Below are 18,774 nucleotides of genomic sequence, written 5' to 3'. Positions count from 1 at the left end.
GAATCTGAGTCTGATTGTTGCTATTCCACTAACATATCATATAAGGGGAAATGGGCCTCAGTGCATGGTATAGCTCATACAGTACATACACATCTCTCGTCGCACAAAACAGGCAGACCTACTCAGAAAATGCCAGGAAATAGTAAATATCATGACTTTAGATTGAGAAGGGGTATAATTGGATGGGTAAAACCATCACAAAGATATAGCAGAGAGAGAGAGAGAGAGTAGGGGGCTGCATGTGCACTGTGTTGAGGAGATAGCAGTAAGCTGAAATATTAATCATCTTAAAGGGGCATGTATGATGACAAGAAGACTAAGGGAAAGGAGAAGGCAATAATATACTGTATATTAATGAAAACAAAGGCATGGAAAAGGATCTTTGAGTAATGTGAGAATGAGGGGCTTGCTTGGTATTATAATGCAGTTCTGCAGTATCTATGCTGCTTATACTTAGACTACGCTGAAGGCTGAACAATGCAAGTGGATGTCTGGTGAAAGTATTTCAAACTCATCAGGCTATAAAATAGTTGTGGCTTTAACCTGTGTCTATACCTGTGTCTAAACTGACAGGTTTGAAGCCCAAATAGTAACCTTGGGCAGCAAAGGGATTCAACTCAGGGGTGTTTTTTAAATACAGGTATACTGAGAAGCTGAGTGGTGGCTAAGATGACAGGGAAACATGTTTTCCACATCATCACCCTGGAGACTTGAAAAATCACTTTCCGTCAATTACCTGGGCAAGGCCAGAGACTTTCTTGGGGGGGGCTGTTGGGGTGTCACACCTGGGTCAGGAGCTGGATCAGGGGCTGCATTTGTCATGTTTGCAGTTGCTAAGCACCACAGGCCTCTGTGGATAATTTAACCCTGTGAGAGGCTGTCTCAACTCAAAGATATCCCTCTAGCCCGCTGGGGAATTAAATACACCACCGACCATTGGAATTGTAGTTTGGTCTACTATTAATATTCATAGACTGTGTAAACATGTTGCATTCATTAATAATGCAATATTTTGTCTGAAAGTAGGCCTACAAGGAATGTCCCATGGAAATAGGATGACAGCAAGCATTCCTTCTTCTATCCAAACTCCTGTTGTTGACTAGCATCCCTTGCTGTGATGCAATGCCCTTAACGGCTTGCACAATTGAACTGGCATTAGCTGCTGTTGCACGTCGTCACCTGACCTTCCTCAGAAATTCTGTTAGGCATTTGCAAACTGAATTATAGCCTGATGGAAACCGTCAAATGTGTCACTGTGGGTGTAAAAGGTTGTGCCGGAGCCATTGATTCAGACTAACTTTGATTAGATGGTGAAGATGAGTTCAATTTTTCAGGAGGTCTGCTGTCAACTAATGTGGATGGGAGTGGCACACACTCTTTTATGAATGAGGAGTGTTTATCAAATCCTGCAGACCAGGGAGAAGCGGTTTGGGGAGAGAGAAATGCTGTCAAACCAGTTATCTTCTCAGGGAGATGGTGGCAGTGAGAGTGATTAGAATGTTTCACATTGATATCATTCCTCACTGGTGAGATAAACGTTGTGGGAACGTTTCAAAAACATTGCACACAGGTTTCGGTTCACTTCCACCTGTCAGTGAAGCATTAACTACAGTAGGTCGAACAGATCTGATATGATAGGGCGGCAGGTAGCTTAGTGGTTAAGAGCGTAGTGCCAGTAATCGAAAGATCGCTGGTTCTAATCCCTGAGCCGACTAGGAGAAAAATCTGTCGATGTACCTTTGAGCAAGGCACTTAACCCTAATTGCTCCTGTAAGTCGCTCTGGATAAGAGTGTCTGCTAAATGACAAAAAATGGTATAAGTACTAGCCGACTACATGTGTTTTTCTGTGATATACATGGCTGCTATGCTAGAGTATTTAAAAAAAAAATAGTTTGTTTGGTCACCTGTGCCATGGCCATGAGAACATAAGTATGTGTAAATATATTTCTCAATGCATTTCAGTTCTATTCAATATAATGTGTCAACATGGCAGCTTAGTCCTGCACAAGATATAGTGCTCTTGGTTGGTCACCACAGTGCAGAGAATAATACATTATTTAATAATCCACTCATGGTCAGAGTCAAAATTACATATTTATAGATGTTGACAACAGATAGTAAGGTCATCCTTGAGCACTGGAACAATAATTAAACGATTTAAATTAACATAACAATATAATATTGAGCATTCATAATAACATTCCTAACTACAGTGTAGATACCGTAGAGACATAAATCAGTAGAGAGAATCAATACACTCTTCCCAACAGTGATGTACTGTACTTCTTAGTCAGTGTTACGCTGTCCAGAGTTATATTTCAACATGTCGTTGTTGGCTTTCTAGTACCCTTTTTAAACTATCTTGCCAATCCGAACCAAATTGTACTGGCTTGGATAGTTTCTTCTCACATTATTATTTTTAGCACAGTTCCAGCAACAATGGTGGATATGTAACCAGGCCAGCTCAGTACAGCTTTGTTTGGCTCGGCTCAGTTCAGCTCAGTACAGCTTGGTATGGGGCGGCTCGGTTCGGCACAGTAGTGTGAAAGGCTCACTAAATGTCCTCCAGTAGCTGCACTATCTCCTCTTTCTGACACTTCCTGGCCAGGGATAGGGCTGTGCAGCCTGTCGAGTCCTTATTAAACCTCTCTGCCCCATTCAATAGCAGGGCTTTGATAATGGGAATGCTGCCGTTCTGGGCAGCCAGGTGTAACGGGGTGGCCTTTCTCTTGTTCTGAGCATTGACGTTGGCCTGATGCAAGATGAGGTGGAGCACGCTGGGGAAAAGGCCGCTGTTACACGCCAAGTGGAGCGCCGTCCAGCCGCTATCCTCTGCCACGTTGGGATCGGCCTTGGCCGACAGCAGCTTGGACACCACTTCCTCTTGCCCATGGTGGCAGGCCAAGTGGAGGGGCGTCCAGCCGCCCTTCCCTGGCGGGTCCACAGAGCCCTGGTGGGCTTCCAGTTCTAGCACGGTGGCCGCGTGGCCCTTCAGCGCCGCCAAGTGCATGGGCGTCCAACCCTGGAGGGTCCTGGGGTCGGGATTCGCACTGTTGTCCAACAGCAGCCTGCAGATGCCTGTGTGTCCCTTGAGGGCGGCGAAGTGTAAAGGGGTGTAGTGCCGGCTGTCCAGGGAGTTGACATCGGCTCCAGCTGTCACCAGCTGCCTGGCCACCCTGTTGTGGCCCTCCTCGGCTGCCAGGTGTAGAGCGGTGGTCAGGGAGTGGTCCGTCCCGTTGGGGTCAACTCCCTTACTGAGCAAGAGCTTGGCGATGACGAGGTGGCCGTACACGCTCGCCACGTGGAGCGCCGTCCTCCCGTGGAGCTCCTCGCGCTCGTCGGCGCTCCCCAGCCGCTTCAGGAGGAGACGCACAATGTTCTCGTGGCCGTTCTGAGCGGCCAGGTGAAGCGGCGTCCACCCGGCTTTCTCCTTAACGCTAGGCTGGGCGCCACTGTCCAGTAGCAGACAGACGACTCTGTTGTCGCCGCTTTGAGCGGCGAAGTGTAGAGGAGTCCACTGGTCCCCATCTCCAAGTTTAACATCCGCCTTGTGCTCCGTCAGTAAGGAGCATATCTCGTGGAACTTGTGGAGCGCAGCCACAATGAGAGGGGTGTATCCTCTGACGCTCTGTGAGTTTACCTCCGCACCAAGACTCAAGACATGCTTCACACTCTCCGTGTCACCACTAACCACCGTGTAGTGGAGGAGAGTGTTGTTGTCTTTGAAGAGCATAGACACATGCTCCTTCCTAAGCGCCTGTCTGAAATGTACAAAGTCTTTCCTTGATAGAAGATTGAGAATGTCATCCCTGGTGTTGCTCATGTCTGTGAATGTAGAAATGCAACATATACCAGATAAGACACAGAGGCAGAGGTACTGCCAATGCAAAAAGTTGCAAATCAATCTAATAAAGTATAGCAATATGTCTGCTGCCTCATTTGAGTGTGGCAGTAGCCATGGTTTATTGAAGTGTGCATGCATTTGCATACAAGTTGGACAAGAGACAATGCTTTCCTCCAATGCATTTTGTACACTTGTTGTTTTGTCCCACATCTAAGAGCCAGAGCTAAATAACCATTTTTTCCACATGATCCAAAGGGACAGCTTTTTGTCAATTTCTCTAATTAGTACCACATTTCCTTCTCCAGTTCCATATGTGAAAAACACTTGGTAGAATTGCATTTTAAATGTCAGCCCTAGAGGCACTGCGACACACTGAACATTCGTTTTCCCCATGTACTCACCTGGAGGGTTGGCAAGTGAGCACGTGGATTTCTTAATGGAGATATAATGAAAAAGTGTTAATGGTAGTCATCATAATAGCAGCACATCAACAAGCTAATGTTGTTATTAATGGAGTAGTTATTTATCACCTTGATATGTAACAACAGTTAGCTATTGATATTCTGCAAAACATTTTCTGTCCCATATATTGGAGATGCACCAGATGAACATGTGATCGGAGCTAAGGAGAACTGTTTATAAGATGCATACATTATACAAAGATACATTTGGCATTATCAATGTCTTCTTTTACATACATTCACACATGGGAGAGCAAACCATGAGAGAGAGAGAGAGAGACAGAGACAGAGAGAGCTTTGTATATGTTGTCTCAACAATGATGGTGGATGCTGGATCTGTTATCTCAACATTGATGGAGGATGCAGCACTGAGCACTTACTCTTCTGCAGCTGGGCGACAGCATGGTATAATCAGGTTTGTGTGTATTATCCCCGTTGCTACATCCACCTATTCCCAGGACGTCGATCAGAGCTTCTGTCTTTCGAACAGTGTCTGGAAATAAACAAACAGACAAACAGATTCTCAAATTCAGAGGGATTTGATTGATGCACTGCATGCATCTGTCATGCTCAGAGTGTTAACAAGATGTGTACAAGTGTGAATACTGTATGATATTTATTTAGAATTCTGTTCAAACATGAGTGTTTTCGATCTTGGGAAAAACAGATTGTAAAATCCATGAGGCACTATAGTTTAATGAAAACTTTTCATAATGTACAGTAACTGCTGTGGTCAACACAATATTCAAGGGCACTGAAGATAAGAAAAATTACCCTGAAACAAATGGAAACTTTTGGTCATACAGATTTAAGGTGTCCATTTTATGACATGTGAAATAGAATGCAAATAACCTATTCTTATGCTTAATAATGCTGTAATATGGAATATATAGGCCTACTGGCTCAATAGAGGGGGGGATGATAATGCAGCTAATCAAATTGTGGTTGAAACAAAGTTTGTTGCATAAATCAGATCTTACCGATATGCTTACACGACCGGAAAATTGCTTAGTAATGTTGCTAATTTCGATGCGGCAGTGTATGCATACATATGGTGTTCATTAGTATTCATTAACATGGCACTTTAATCCTTTGCCTTAATTGCTTGCCTAGGTGACCTGCAGCTCTTGTAAATTATCCAATCTTATCTGAGTTAATTTTAGAATATTACAATAAGGCATCTAACATTAGTGAGCATTATATTGCGCAGAGCATGTGCTCTCCAAGTCTCTCTGAGTCTCCTCAAAGTCTACAATCAGAAAGCTGACAGTGTACAAGCCCTGGACAGGATAATTATGATCTTTATGCAGAAACAGATGCAGAGTTACTGAGGGCTGTGCAATTCAGGTCTGAGTGATGTCTGAGACTTGGTAAATAAACTACCGCTAATTTACCAAAGTGACTGTAATTTTCTGTAATTTTGGTAATTAACAGGTCATCTATGGCAATCTATGGTAACTTTGTACATTTTTACTAATGTATTCATATAAAATATTCATTCATCTGTGTCTAGTAGATAGACCATATGGTTCAAGAGAAAATAGCCTAATTAATGAAAAAAGCATCTAATTAACAATGGCATTATTTTCAATTAACTCTGCAACTCTTCCAACTCTTTACTTTTTTTCACTTCAACCAGTTTGGCCCCAAAACATGTACAACAAAGACATATTGACATAGTAAAATAAATAAAAGTGTGTAAAAATATAAAGGATATTTCATGATGAAACACACCAATGGTTTTCAAGTTGATGGGTTATATTTAGGATAATGTTTTACAGCTTTGTCATTCAATTTTTTATTTTAAAATCATCTTATTTTATTATGTTATATATTTTACATGTGATGAAAATTCCATGTAGATAAATAGGCAGAATCTACCACACACCCAAAACCAAATAGTGAAGGTGCTGGAGACAAAATGCAAAACTGGAGAAACTTCCAGTCAGATGCACATTTATTTTAATAGAGACTAAGCTTTCAGTCAGTCGACCTTCATCAGAGCATAGCTCCACAAACAATAGTGGGACAGATACAGTGGCTTGCAAGAATTCACCACCCTTGGCATTTTTCCTATTTTGTTGCCTTACAACCTGGAATTAAAATAGATTTTGGGGGGGCTTGTATCATTTGATTTACACAACATGCCTACCACTTTGAAGACAAACAAGAAATACGACAAAGAAAAAACAGAAAACTTGAGCATGCATAACTATTCAACCCCCCAAAGTCAATACTTTGTAGAGACACCTTTTGCAGCAATTACAGCTGCAAGTCTCTTGGGGTGTCTCTCTATAAGCTTAGCACATCTAGCCACTGGAATTTTTGCCCATTCTTCAAGGCAAAACTGCTCCAGCTCCTTCAAGTTGGATGGGTTCTGCTGGTGTACAGCAATCTTTAAGTCATACCACAGATTCTCAATTGGATTGAGGTCTGGGCTTTGACTAGGCCATTCCAAGACATTTAAATGTTTCCCCTTAAACCACTCAAGTGTTGCTTTAGCAGTATGCTTAGGGTCATTGTCTTGCTGGAAGGTGAACCTCTGTCCCAGTCTCAAATCTCTGGAAGACTGAAACAGGTTTCCCCTCAAGAATTTCCCTGTATTCAGCGCCATCCATCATTCCTTCAATTCTGACCAGTTTCCCAGTCCCTGCCGATGAAAAACATCCCCACAGCATGATGCTGCCACCACCATGCTTCACTGTGGGGATGGTGTTCTCGGGGTGATGAGAGGTGTTGGGTTTGCGCCAGACATAGCGTTTTCCTTGATGGCCCAAAAGCTCAATTTTAGTCTCATCTGACCAGAGTACCTTCTTCCATATGTTTGGGGAGTCTCCCACATGCCTTTTGACAAACACCAAACGTGTTTGCTTATTCTTTCTTTAAGCAATGGCTTTTTTCTGGAGACTCTTCCTTAAAGCCCAGCTCTGTGGAGTATACGGCTTAAAGTGGTCCTATGGACAGATACGCCAATCTCCGCTGTGGAGCTTTGCAGCTCCTTCAGGGTTATCTTTCGTCTCTTTGTTGCCTCTCTGATTAATTCCCTCCTCGCTTGGTCCGTGAGTTTTGGTGGGCGACCCTCTCTAGGCAGGTTTGTTGTGGTGCCATATTCTTTCCATTTTTTAATATTGGATTTAATTGTGCTCCGTGGGATGTTCAAAGTTTCTGATATTTTTTTATAACCCAACCCTGATCTGTACTTCTCCACAACTTTGTCCCTGACCTGTTTGGAGAGCTCCTTGTTCTTCATGGTGCCGCTTGCTTGGTGGTGCACCTTGCTTAGTGGTGTTGCATACTCTGGGGCCTTTCAGAACAGGTGTATTTATACTGAGATCATGTGACAGATCATATGACACTTAGATTGCACACAGGTGGACTTTATTTAACTAATTATGTGACTTCTGAAGGTAATTGGTTGCACCAGATCTTATTTAGGGGCTTCATAGCAAAGGGGCTGAATACATATGCACGCACCACTTTTCCGTTATTAATTTTTTAGACTTTTTTGAAATAAGTAATTTTTTTCATTTCACTAATTAATTTGGACTATTTTGTGTATGTCCATTACATGAAATCCAAATAAAAATCAAATTACAGGTTGTAATGCAACAAAATAGGAAAAACGCCAATGGGGATGAATACTTTTGCAAGGAACTGTAAGGTCGCCCAGTGGGCCAGAGATAATTAAAGACACCTGTGATAATCTAAAGTACCCAAAAAGGCCACTAGATGTCATGTGATTAAAATTCCATTACATCCTTGAAAGTTACCAAAATTCTGGTAGTTTACTGGTAAAGTTATCAGTAATACCCCCTCCCTTTGCAACCCGTCTGAGGATCTGGCCTCAGCCAGTGTAAGATCAGCCAATAATTTACTGAACAAAGTCCACACAACATGTTCAGCCATATTGTGTCGTTCTCCAACAGATGGGCTTGCCTTGTTTTGAAGAAACAATGCACTGGAGCGATCACATGGGTAATGTGTATAGCTATGCGCTTAAAATGATTATTTTTCTTTGAAAAGGGAAGCCTATGGCACTTGGAGACAAGAATAATAATTTTTTTCTTGACTTTTTCTGATTACAAAGTGGTGGCCATTCTGTTTCTATACTGTTTCTGATTATAGCAAGGGGAGACTATTCTCCCCCTTTTGTTGTCTCGAAGATAGGTTTGTTTCGTTGTTGTTTGCTGTTGGGTATGGAGAGGGATACACAATGTTATCTAACCTAATCTAAGATATTTTCGAATGTCTGGCATTGATGACAATGACCATAAGAGTTGGTTGGCGGTAGTCCCAGAGGTGGACCAGTAACCAAAGGTTCCAGGCCGGGCGATGGAAAATTGTGGAGGACTGCTGGTGTCAGATCATTACCATTGTGCCATTGAGTAAACCACTTAGCCCCCAAAATATCTCTCCATCTTGCACTGCACCGTGGCTAACCCTGTGCCTCTCAACATGTGGGTGTGTCTGAGGTTGGGAAAAAGGCAGAAGACTAATTGTATTTTGAGCCAAATGGACAATAACGTATCTATTCTATTCTACAGTATTTTACAGCACAAACAGATCTGGAATCAGATGAAGTGTTACCTGAGAAATCTGGCCTCTCTCTGGGATCCTGATTCCAGCACCGTTGCATTATTGTGATCATCTGCTCACATTCGTGTGGCTTGTCATCAGGGATCTTTTCCAAGCCTGGCCTTCTACCTGATGACACCTTCATCAGCACTGTCATTGTACTGCTTCCTGTGTCACAGGAAGTTACATGTTCGTTCAGATGAGAAATGATTTTTAAAAAATGAACTCTCAATGTAAAATGTGATTATAAGCTTGTATAGTTTAACTACCTGAACTTTGTCAAACACTACCGTGTCTGTGATTCGATTTAAAATATATATCTGATACTTTAATCAGAATGCATTACCGCTACTCACGTTTCCCACCTTGATAAGGTTTCTTCTGGGTCAGGATTTCCCACATCACAATAGAGAAGCTAAATTAAAACAAGAAACACTAAAGACCACTCTGACCGGACAGGACAACTTCAATGTGGTTCTTTCCCCATGTATCTAATTACACTGAAGAAAAATATAAACGCAACTTGCAATCATTTTAAAGATTTTACTGAGTTACAGTTCATATAAGGAAATCAGTCAATTGAAATATATTTATTAGGCCCTAATCTATGGATTTCACATGACTGGGAATACAGACATGCATCTGTCGGTGGAAGATAACAAAACAATTTTAAGTAGGGGCGTGGATTAGAAAACTAGTCAGTATCTGGTGTGACCACCATCATGCAGCACGACACATCTCCTTCGCATAGAGTTGATCAGGATGTTGATTGTCGCCTGTGGAATGTTGTCCCTCTCCTCTTCAACGGCTGTGCGATGTTGCTGGAGATTGGCGGGAACTGGAACACACTGTCGCACACGTCAATCTAGAGCATCCCAAATATGCTCAATGGGTGACATATCTGGTGAGTATGCAGGCCATGGAAGAACTCAGAAATGTTCAGCTTCCAGGAATTGTGTACAGGTCCTTGTGACATGAGATTAATGGAACGACAATTGGCCTCATGATCTTGTCACGGTATCTCTGTCCATTCAAATTGCCATCGATAAAATGCAATTGTGTTCGTTGTCCGTAGATATGCCTGCCCATACCATAACCCCACCGCCACCATGGGGCACTCTGTTCACAACGTTGACATCAGCAAACCGCTCGCCCATACGACGCCATACACACCATCTGCCATGTACAGTTGAAACCGGGATTAATCCGTGAAGAGCGCACTTCTCCAGCGTGCCAGTGGCCATCATAGGTGAGCATTTGCCCACTGAAGTCCATTACAACGCCGAACTGCAGTCAAGTTAAGACCCTGGTGAAAACGACGAACATGCAGATGAGCTTCCCTGAGACGGTTTCTGACAGTTTGTGCAGAAATTATTCGGTTGTGCAAACCCACAGTTTCATCAGCTGTCCGAGTGGCTGGTATCAGATGATCCCGAAGGTGAAGAAGCCGGATGTGGGCGGGATGGGTTGGCGTGGTTACACGAGGTCTGCATTTGTGAGGCCGGTTGGACATACTGCCACTTTCTCTAAAACGACATTGGAGCTGGCTTATGGTAGAGAAGTGAACATTCAATTATCTGGCAACAGCTCTGGTGGACATTCCTGCTGTCAGCATGCCAATTGCACGTTCCCTCAAAATTTAAGACATCTGTGGCATTGCGTTGTGTGACAAAACTGCACATTTTACAGTGGACTTTTATTGTCCCCAGCATAAGGTGCACCTGTGTAATGATCATGTTGTTTAATCAGCTTCTTGTCAGGTGGATGGATTATCTTGGCAAAGGAGAAATGCTCACTAACAGGGATGTAAACAAATTTGTGCACAAAATTTGAGCATATGGAACATTTGTGCATATGGAACATTTCTGGGATCTTTTATTTCTGCTCATGAAACACGGGACCAACACTTTGCATGTTGCATTTATATTTGTGTTCAGTGTACATTAAATCTAAATTACATTATCAAAGATAATACCTCATTAGAAACGATATTGAAAATATCTACGACTTTAGGAACAAAAACTGAATAAATTATTCAAATATCTTAGTTAGTAACTCATAATTGTTCTATTACAAAGAGAGAGAAAACTAGCCTATTGACACAGTTCTATAGTGGGCCTATGTGTGAGTTTGTAGGAATTGGCCCTTGGCAACTACCTCACCTGTAAACATCAAACTTGGTTCCTGGATGCTCAGGGCACAGGGTGAACGCCTCTGGAGGTATGTAGCAAATGCTTCCTCTCGCAGTCAAATTTTCAATGAATTCCTTCTTGCGCCCAGCCTCCTCCCACTTAATTAAGCCAAAATCTGAAATCTTTGGAGGGACATTTTCTTCAGACAGATAATCATTAATGTGTACATACCACTGAACTCTTATTCAAATATAACCCTACACTTTTTAATGTTTGCATGCCTAATTAAAAAAGGAGTCTAGATATCATTAACGACCCTCGTCTCACTCATTACACTTTTTAAACAGTAATAGCTGCTTTAACGGCATACCAGCGTCTCTGTGGAGCTATTCTCACCTTGATGTGGAGGTGATCGTCTAGAAGGATGTTTGAAGGCTTCAGGTTCAGGTGGAGAAGTGGAGGGTTCATGCTGTGAAGGAAGTTCATGCCCATGGTGGCCTCGTGAATCATCTGGAACTTCTTGGGCCACATCAACATGTGGCTGGTAAGGAGATGATCCAGGGAGCCATTACTCATGTACTCCATCACCATGGCGGGAGGGTCATTACACACCCCGTAGACGGACACAATGTACTTGAATGTCACTTTCTCCATCTTGGATGCCTCCTCTATCATTCTCCTACAAAGAAAGAAAAGACGAGTGTAAGGGGGAGTTTACAGGTTTTTTCCACACCTGAGCAGCCTCAGCAACAAGGTTTTTGTCGTCACTTTCAACCTTTCTAATCTAACACATTTATTTTCCCAGTATTTAGACCACGACTGCTAACTGCTAATTATCCAAACACCCAAATGTGTGTTATTCCATTAAAAACTGGCAATTAAATTACGTGATTTATTGGGTGAAATGTCTGCTCTGTTCTAGAGTATATCTTCTAGGCCTCAAATAAAGCCACATTAACCATACCTGTAGAAACTGGTGCCAGTAAGGGTGGTATCGAAGCTTTTCAGGGCACACTTTTCCCTCCAAAGCTTGAGTTTCACTCTGTAGACCTGGCCAAAGCTGCGTTCCGTCACCTTAATCCAGTCAGCCTCAAAGTCATCCTTCTTGAAGATCCTGAACTTCTCCAGGGCCCCGTCAACAGGATCCATGGGGGCAGAGCTCCTCCTGTGTGTCACAACACCATCTCTAATGTCACACAAACTCAGAGGAATTTCTCCGTGGGGTCTCCCTTGTCCATGAAGTGGGTAGACAAGTACTGAGGCAGCCTAAGACTGTGTCTAAGACTCCAATGTGGTTAACTGTAGGTCGTGGGAGGAGCCATGTCACTGCTCGTTTGCATAGCAATGTAACAAGACCGGTTTCCACTGCACTGCCTGCCAAGAAAATTGCTTAGGTTCACATCAGAGAGCAGGAAGGAAACCTGATATGCCAGCCTAATTTGTTATAGCTCTGATACCTGGGGGATCATTTTGCTATTTGATTTAGAATTTTAAGACCCCTTGAAGTATAAAAAAAATATATACAATTAAATTATAGCCTTGGTTTCTCAAATGACTGCCTTGCCTGGTTCACCAACTACTTCTCAGATAGAGTTCAATGTGTCAAATCGGAGGGCCTGTTGTCTGGACCTCTGGCAGTCTCTATGGGGGTGCCACAGGGTTCAATTCTCGGGCCGACTCTATTCTCTGTGTATATCAATGATGTTTCTCTTGCTGCTGGTGACGCTCGGATCCACCTCTATGCGGACGACACCATTTTGTATACATCTGGCCCTTCATTGGACACTGTGTTAACAAACCTCCAAACGAGCTTCAACGCCATACAACACTCCTTCCGTAGCCTCCAACTGCTCTTAAACACTAGTAAAACTAAATGCATGCTCTTCAACCGAACGCTGCTTGCACCCGCCCACCCGACTAGAATCACTACTCTTGGCGGGTCTGACCTAGAGTATGTGGACAACTAAAAATACCTAGTTGTCTGGTTAGACTGTAAACTCTCCTTCCAGACTCACATTAAGCATCTCCAATCAAAAGTTAGATCTAGAATCAGCTTCCTATTTCGCAACAAAGCCTCCTTCACTCATGCTGCCAAACATGCCCTCGTAAAACTGACTATCCTACCGATCCTTGACTTCGGCAATGTCATTTACAAAATAGCCTCCAACACTCTACTCAGCAAATTGGATGTAGTCTATCACAGTGCCATCCGTTTTGTCACCAAAGCCCCATATACTACCCACCATTGTGACCTGTACGCTCTTGTTGGCTGGCCCTCACTACATATTCATCGCCAAACCCACTGGCTCCAGGTCATCTATAAATCACTGCTAGGCAAATCCCCGTCTTATTTTAGCTCACTGGTCACCATAGCAACACCCACCCGTAGTCTGCGCTCCAGCAGGTATATCTCACTGGTCATCCCCAAAGCCAACACCTCCTTAGGTCGCCATTCCTTCCAGTTCTCTGCTGCCAATGACTGGAACGAACTGCAAAAATCTCTGAAGCTGGAGACTCTTATCTCCCTCACTAACTTTAGGCGTCAGTTGTCAGAGCAGCTTACCGATCACTGCACCTGTACACAGCCCATCTGTAATTAGCCCATCCAACTACCTCATCCCCATATTGTTATTTATTTTGCTAATTTGCACCCCAGTATCTCTATTTGCACATCATCTTTTGCACATCTATCATTCCAGTGTTAATACGAAATTGTATCTATTTTGCACTATGGCCTATTTATTGCCTTACCTTCATAATTTACTACATTCGCAAACACTGTATATATATTTTCTGCTGTATTTTTGACTTTATGTTTTGTTTACCCCATATGTAACTCTGTGTTGTTGTTTGTATCACACTGCTTTGCTTTATCTTGGCCAGGTCACAGTTGTAAATGAGAACTTGTTCTCAACTGGCTTACCTGGTTAAATAAAATAAAAATCCTATATCTGAGAGATAAGAAAGATGAGGAATTTTTACATGTAATTAACGCCTTTTTTTCACTAAACAGTCTCCATATACTGTAAACTTCCCTAGAGCAAAACAACTGACATGTACGTGTTCATGAGAGTCTCACCTTTACACAGAGGGGTCACATTAGTGTGTAGCCCAAACTGTTTGGACGCTACAGACAGAAGTTGGCAGATCGGCTGTACCGACTTCAGACAAGTCCCAAGACGCTTGTGTGGGTCGTGGAGGAACTGTCACGATCGTTGATGAATGGGTCAGACCAAGGCGCAGCGTGATATGCATACATGTTTGTTAGAACCAAATAAACAACTACAAACGTCCAAGGTACACAAACAACATACCTAACACGGAACACGATCCCACAACCCACTAGTGCCAATAGGCTGCCTAAGTATGGTCCCCAATCAGAGACAACGAGCGACAGCTGCCTCTGATTGGGAACCACACCGGCCAACATAGATCTACACATACTAGATCTAAACATAGAAAATCCAACATAGAAAATACCAACAAGGAATATACACACCCTGACTCAACATATAAGCATCCTCTGAGTCAGGGCGTGACAGGAACACAGAGAACACCATCGTGTTCATGAGAGTCACATCTTTCCATAGATGGGTCATAATAGATTGTAGGCCGTTCAGACGCTATAGATGATTTTGTGAGAAGACCGAATTTCGGGATGTCTCATTGTCTGACAAACACCACTCTAGCTCTGTCACCTTTCACTGCAGATGCGGAAGTGTTACATAGGCAGACGCGGTGGATTGAGATGCATCCAATGCAAAACAACTGATACAGCATCTCTAGCTTAAACGGACAGATTTGTATGGGAATGTTTGTATTATGCTAATTAGATTTCCGCAGGGGGGTGGACATCAACTTTAGGAGGTTAAGAGAAATTGTGCACAGCATGAAGAAATTACCTGACTTGACACTTCATTGCCAGCAATACTCTCTACTTTACGATTATGGAAATGGACCATCATTAATGTTCTGCATGATGACACAGCATTAAAGGGACATTACACTCAAAAATCAGCTGTTTTCACCTGAAAGTGGTCCCATGTTAAAGATGAATTCACATTCTACTCCATCAGTTGTGTAGATCCAGCTATGGAAACGATAATCTGGAAATTATATGGCGATTCTCTTTTCCACTCATTTTGGATTGTGTCATATCACTGGATCTACAAAACAGATGGCCTTGGACGTCAAAGTATGTCATCAGAAGAACACGTTTGAAGTCTGAAAACATCTGATCAAACTTAGATTTTGTACTGTAATGTCACATTAACTACTTGCTGAAGAGTCAGCTTCTTGGACCAACTGAAAACGACTTGCAGAAACCTGTTAAAGAGCGCATATATGCTCATTATGATTTTTCAGACCCTGTGGGACACCGAAGCATTATCTCATATTATCCTCTAATTTATCCTCAGACTTAACATGCATAGTCGTCCTTGAAAGCAATGTCTCATTGTGAAACTTCTCCCGTCTGGAATCCTCCTAGAGAGAGAAGCGTTTCATTTGTATGACATTTGTCTTCTCTGTGCTCAGAGGAACTGCACTCAGAGTCAAAAGAAAAGTCCCCACGGAAGCTGTACGCACCTGCCTTGTTACTAATTGGACAACAGCACATAAAGCACTTGGCTAATTGTATAGCATTGTGCTTTGCAGATTCAGCAGTGGTTGTCGCAGGAGGATTGCACAGGCGCCAGTCTCCTATCATAACAACGCCACCTTGGCTCATACTAATTCTAAATCTCTATATAAATATCAAATGGCACCCTATTCCCTAGATAGAGCACAACCTTTGACCAGGGCTTAATAGGGGATGCCCATAGAGCTCTGGTCAGAAGTAGTGCACTAAATAGGGAATAGGGTGACATTTGGCACGAACCTTCTGTCTTCACCTTTCTGCTCCATTAGTGTAGCCTATCTTTCAGGAAAGGTGTGAGACGATTTCCTTTATGAGCGGCTCGGGGGCATGTGAAGTCAATTCAAGAAGATGAGAAAATAAAGATATCCTCCTCGAGCTGTCCTTTTATCACCCCTCTTGTTCTGCTTATGATTTGCGCATTTATATATTTTATACTTAGACTCTTGTAACCTTTTACAACGTATATTTGTCTGAGACAGAGTGGGTCTTCGTGAACGATTTAGAAATGTAACATTGATAGGCCTATCTTATGAATAATTCATGTGTATGGGGGAGAGGTTTGTTTAGAGGCCTTTACATTGTGGTACTGTACACCATGACCTCCTGTGCTTTTTATTCACACGTTAACAAAACAAAATGATAACTAGTTCAGTTTCAGGATATTTCAGAACTACTGAAAGAGCATTCCAAATCTCTGCCACATTCAGATTGTTCTCATCTTCCTTTCCGTCTCTTTTTTTGCTTCTGTCTCCTTCCCTGCAGTGCAGTTTTAAGAAGCTTTCGTATTAATGGAGCCTTGATTCATTTGGACTTGGGCCCATGTGTCTCATAATTCCTGGAGGTTGGGATTCTGAGACTATTTCTCCTTTTATGATTCCAGCTGTGCACACTTTGTTCACCCTTTCAATTACAAGATGCCATTAAGGATTTTTTTATTAACAAATCCTCTTCGACACAATTTCCCCTTGCCTCCTAAATCTGCTCAGCCTCTTCTCCCTCCAGGCTGTCTGCGCTGGTCTCCCTGTGGGTGTGTGCTTGCATGCGCTGTGTGTGTGTGTGATCTGTGATTTACATATGGAGTTACTGTATTTCAAAGGCGACGTCTTTCTATTGGCTGCTTTTCATTTATAAAATCTTTGCCTGTCCAGGGAGGGAGTTAACACATCATAGGGATGCTTTATGCAATTCTGGCTCAATACTTTGTCTCACAACGGAATGCAATGGATCATGGCAGAGAGGCTGAGCTGTTAATTTGAAAGGGGTGTATGCATGAAAGACAGATACAATGTGATCCATCTTTATTAATAGAAAAAAAATAATGAAGAGTGATAGGCCTATCATTAAACAACTCAATGAGAAAACAAATAGCTTTTCTTTGGGATATGGGCTGCTACCTCCGGGGCTTTTTTGTCTATAGGTAGATAATAAAAGTCCAATCTCAAAACTTCTATATATCTTTTAAATAGTACATTTTGCCAATACTCCACAAATGAACTCTCCAGCCTTATATCCATTCCTCAGGTTACTCGAGACACACATTTAGCTCAAATTGGCAACTACAGTACGCCAAAGTTCCTTTCGTAGGATATCCCGAGGCAAAGTCATTATTATCCTTCGGTGATTGCTTGAGCCCTTTTGGGTGTGTGACATCACTCCGAGCCCTTACCAAACAATGGCGGACTATTTCTCTCCCCTCGGATCTAGAACCAGTAGTAACCACCAATTTCAATTCAAGTTATCTTACATTTAAAAGACATATCTAATATTCCAGCACCCAAATAACATTGTCGCAGAGGAGTGCTTGTTGGCTAGCTAAAGGGTTATAAAACAGTTCAGCTAGAAACGCTAGCTAGTTAACGTTACATGCTGACCACACCGCCCGCGTTGCGTGCGCGAGCGTTGCTAAATACATGTACACATACATGTTATTCAATAATTTCATCTAAACTGCTCGCGAGCGTCAGTGAGTGTCTGCATAACCAGGCGCTAAAATAGAACTTGATTCTATTTTGGACGGTTGACGCACTGCAAGTCCCACCTCTCCCATCTCCTCATTGGTTTTTAGCAGCATATACCCACGTGCGGGATTGAAAGATGAACTGAGGTCCACACTCCAGTCCAGTTAGTGGTGGTTGTTAACATATAGACTAATATGTTATAAATTGTGTTCTTACACTGGTACAGTTATGCCCTATGAGAGATGTACAACTGCGCATGTGCGAAAATAAAGAAAGGGCATTTTCCCGCGTTCTGGTTGAAACACCAACGATGAACATGTGTGTTTATTCCTCCGTTAAGTAAGCCGGTATTCCTGTCCTGAAGATGACAGCACCAACAGGTTATGGGCCCAGGAGGGAACATGGAAGCCGATGGAATAGATTATGTTTCGACGGAGATGAAAAAAACTACAAGTTATGGGAGACAAAGTTTTTGGGACACTTGCGTTTGCTAGGGCTAAAGGCCACCATATTGAACGTGGATGAAGATGAAGAAGACGGAGAGAAAAATGAAGAAGCCTATGCCGAATTGATACAGGTTTTGGATGATAAAAGTCTTTCCCTGATAATGAGAGAAGCAGCAGATGATGGGAGAAAAGCGTTGAAGATATTGAGGGAACATTATGCAGGTAAAGGGAAGCCACGTGTGATTAGCCTCTACACTGAGCTAACTTCTCTTCAGAAAGCTGCTGACGAAAGTGTTACGGATTATATCATTCGTGCTGAGACGGCTATTACAGCACTGAGGAATGCTGAAGAGACTTTAAGTGACGGGCTGTTGATTGCAATGATTCTGAAAGGTTTGCCCGAATCATTTAAGCCGTTTGCCATCCACATAACGCAGAGTGACGAGCCGACAACTTATGGCAAGTTCAAAACCAAGTTGAGGAGCTATGAAAGCACCGAGAAGTTTAGCGCCACTGACGACAACATGATGAAGGCAAGTAACATTAAAGTTAGCTGGCCAAGAGGAAGAGATAAAGGGACCGAGATAACCTGCTTCAACTGTGGCCAGAAAGGGCACAAGGCCCGGGAATGTACCGTTACTGGAGAGCACAGAGAACGGAGACAGTGGTGTAGTTTTTGCAAGAGCTCCACTCATACTGACGCAAATTGCAGACGAAA

The 18,774-nt window shown here is 42.7% G+C and overlaps 1 protein-coding gene across 1 annotated transcript; it reads right to left on the bottom strand.

The window, feature by feature from the left end:
• Window positions 1–2,082: 2,082 nt before the first annotated feature.
• LOC121556923 (ankyrin repeat and protein kinase domain-containing protein 1-like) lies at window positions 2,083–12,243 on the bottom strand. The gene is made up of 8 exons (XM_041870809.2): window positions 11,978–12,243; window positions 11,410–11,692; window positions 11,044–11,195; window positions 9,238–9,296; window positions 8,894–9,049; window positions 4,687–4,799; window positions 4,247–4,277; window positions 2,083–3,826 (listed from the first exon to the last, which is right to left on the bottom strand). Exons 1-8 carry the CDS (start codon window positions 12,160–12,162, stop codon window positions 2,556–2,558), a joined length of 2,250 nt encoding a protein of 749 aa, XP_041726743.2. The 5' UTR covers window positions 12,163–12,243; the 3' UTR covers window positions 2,083–2,555.
• Between the last annotated feature and the right edge of the window lie 6,531 nt (window positions 12,244–18,774).

Source organism: Coregonus clupeaformis, chromosome 5 (assembly GCF_020615455.1).
Source record: "Coregonus clupeaformis isolate EN_2021a chromosome 5, ASM2061545v1, whole genome shotgun sequence".
In the NCBI taxonomy this organism is placed as follows: domain Eukaryota; kingdom Metazoa; phylum Chordata; class Actinopteri; order Salmoniformes; family Salmonidae; genus Coregonus; species Coregonus clupeaformis.
The sequence above is the reverse complement of the archived record's forward strand: the minus strand, read 5'-3'. Positions and strand labels throughout refer to the sequence as shown.

Excerpts from the sequence above, each read along its gene's own strand:
- LOC121556923 (XM_041870809.2), bottom strand. The coding sequence starts at position 12,162 with ATGGATCCTGTTGACGGGGCCCTGGAGAAGTTCAGGATCTTCAAGAAG. Across the intron at positions 11,196-11,409 it reads ACGATCACCTCCACATCAAG|ATTTCAGATTTTGGCTTAAT; the intron begins GTGAGAATAGCT and ends GTCCCTCCAAAG. Across the intron at positions 4,278-4,686 it reads TGTCGCCCAGCTGCAGAAGA|AAATCCACGTGCTCACTTGC; the intron begins GTAAGTGCTCAG and ends ATCTCCATTAAG.